Source organism: Montipora capricornis, chromosome 7, assembly GCF_036669925.1.
Source record: "Montipora capricornis isolate CH-2021 chromosome 7, ASM3666992v2, whole genome shotgun sequence".
NCBI classification, from domain to species: domain Eukaryota; kingdom Metazoa; phylum Cnidaria; class Anthozoa; order Scleractinia; family Acroporidae; genus Montipora; species Montipora capricornis.
This window is the reverse complement of record NC_090889.1, coordinates 28,418,955-28,421,454: the sequence shown is the minus strand read 5'-3', so window position 1 is coordinate 28,421,454 and position 2,500 is coordinate 28,418,955. Positions and strand designations below refer to the sequence as shown.

At 36.6% G+C, this 2,500-nt stretch overlaps 1 protein-coding gene across 2 annotated transcripts in view; it reads right to left on the bottom strand.

The window, feature by feature from the left end:
• The window catches only part of LOC138056772 (copine-8-like), a 33,960-nt gene that overhangs the window by 4,595 nt on the left and 26,865 nt on the right, over positions 1-2,500 (bottom strand). The window contains exons 21-24 of one of the 2 annotated variants that reach the window (XM_068902660.1): positions 2,345-2,417; positions 1,092-1,149; positions 680-753; positions 1-61 (exon numbers count right to left, since the gene is read on the bottom strand). The exon at positions 1-61 is cut by the window's left edge and continues 1,494 nt beyond it. In XM_068902660.1, the coding sequence (XP_068758761.1) occupies positions 1-61; positions 680-753; positions 1,092-1,149; positions 2,345-2,417 (266 nt within the window). The remainder of the gene's footprint in view (positions 62-679; positions 754-1,091; positions 1,150-2,344; positions 2,418-2,500) is intronic. The other variant, XM_068902659.1, reaches the window with a different exon arrangement.

Genomic DNA, 2,500 nt, shown 5'->3' with positions numbered 1-2,500 from the left:
CTTTTGAAAGCAAATCCTGAACAAGGTAACCATGCCTCTGGAAATCTCGGAATGGAACAAACTGTAAAAAAGTGTCCAAGTGTACATTTCAAAGGCTACCATGTATGTTAAGCTTAAAGACCTAAAAGATACTTTCCTGATAGATTGCCACTAATGCAATCTTGTCTCATTTTGACAAAATTAATAAAAACACTGCGTAAAATAAAAAAAAATTAAACTATTGAACTTCTCATCCTATAAAGTAGTGCTAAGCCTTTAACCATTGACCCCTGGGAGTATCACTTGCGTAATTTACAACACACTGGACAATCTAAGAATCGCATTGGAAGATAATTTAATTGAAAAGTCCGCCAAAAACTCTGAAAACCATAAGCTACGTATCAATAATCGTCCTACAATGCAACGCGGCAACCTGCTCGTTCCAAAGGTCAAGAGAGCTACGTTTGGAGCAAGGACATTTAGATACGCTGGCCTGACACTCTGGAATGCACTTCCAGACTCACTAGAAAAACTCTAGACTTGAGAAACGCACATTGTAAAAACATCTTTTAATTAACTTTATATGTATATATTATTATTATTACTTTTATCTAATGTAAAGCACATAGAGTTCAAGATATGCACTGTATAAATTAGTGCATTATTATTATTATTATAATTATCATTATTTTCATGGTACCTGGACGATGTCCCTCTCAGCATATCTTCCTCTTGATGAGAGTCTCACTGTGTCTCCATCAAGCTCCTCCATAGCTGTGAATAAAAGTATAAGGTAACAACAAAAAAAATTTTTCAGCCTCCCCTGCATGTAAAGGACTTTCAATGTTAGAATGAGAATTCTCTTTCTAATTTTCTCTTTTCCTCTGAACCTCTGCCACATCAGCAATTTCCACCCTCTCAGCCAGAAAAAGGGTGAGTAAATTGAAAGCTAAGCAAGTTGCATTTACTCATTCAAAGATCTTTTACGTTTTGGGGAAAATAGACAAGTACAGTATACTTAGGTGAAGTATTTACACTGTACAGGTTGAAAAGACTACTGAAAACCCTAATGAAACCCTCATGGTTTTATGCAATAAACAAGATAAACCAACCGTCAAATTCAGCTGGACCAACGCCAACAATAATTATGGATACAGGAAGTGAAGCTGCCTAAAAGCAAATTAAAGGAATGTTTGTGTGTCAAAACAAATGCCTGCAAAAAAATTGGGAAGCTGGCTTGGTGCCTTATTCTTAATGCCTGAGTTCTATCATATGGCCTCCACAACAGGTGTTATTTGGGGAGGAGAATGGGGGGGAGGGGGGTAGGTAATTATTTTTGCTGCTTTTGAAATGCTAGTGCAATAAACAAGATGCTAGGGATGGAAAAGAGAAAGGTTACCTCCCCAGGCCAGGCCTGGGAAGTTTTAAAAGTATCTTAGTGCTCTTCACCAGATAAATCTGTATCTGGCAAATGAGCACTTACACCACTTATTTCATGAGTATTTCTGCTTTGCAAATTGATATTAACATTATTTTAATGCTCCTTGAATGTAGTTTGAATCCAAAAAAGTAATTTGTTTATTTTGTATTTTTTTCTCTGTTAGGTTATCTTGAGTGAGAGCAAAAACAGGTTGTCCTATTCTAGAGCGATTTTTTATATAATTGTTATTGCCTTTAAGTTTTGCATTTGCCATCTTCCCTCAAAGTTGAAAATAGTGTATTTGACTGGGAATTTAGACTAAATACAGTATAAAATCAAAACAGGTCAAAAAAATTGACAACATTTAGCTGAAAACTTATCTCAAAATTGATTGCTCACAAAACTTTCAGAAATTTTTGAAATCCCTTGTAGCTTAAACCTACAGAATAGCACTACCTGTGAACATTCAAAGCTACATTCTAGGAGCATTAAAATGATGTTTAGACAGATTTTACTCTGTCTAATGCCAGAAGATTTTACATGTATTTGACAAGGGGTACAGGGATGGTGCAGTGGTGAGAGCACTCGCCTCCCACCAATGCGGCTCGGGTTCAATTCCCAGACTTAGCTCATATGTGGGTTGAGTTTGTTGGTTCTCTACTCTGCACCGAGAGGTTTTCTTCGGGTACTCCGGTTTCCACTCTTCTCAAAAACCAACATTTGACTTGATTTGCATGAAATATTCATTGTTAATTTCAGTTTACAGTGTCCCCAATTAGTGCTCCAGCGCTAGAACGACTAGACACTTATTAAATAATTAAAGTTAATTTCCTTTCCTTTACGTAAACTGGGGGTGTCCTGTGGCCCCTGAGGAGTCAATGGGTTAAAGTACGACTCTTCCTCACACTTTGAAAGTTAAAGAAAAAAGAGTGAAAATGATCTTACTGTAACAATGGCTTCCTTTGTTTGTGGCATGTCAGAAATGATCCCATCTGTTAACATCAGCAGCACAAAATACCTTCAAATAAAAAAACCAATTCAGCAGACTTTTCAGTATGACCTCAACTGAAAATTAACCCAAATTTGGTTTTATCAACGGAG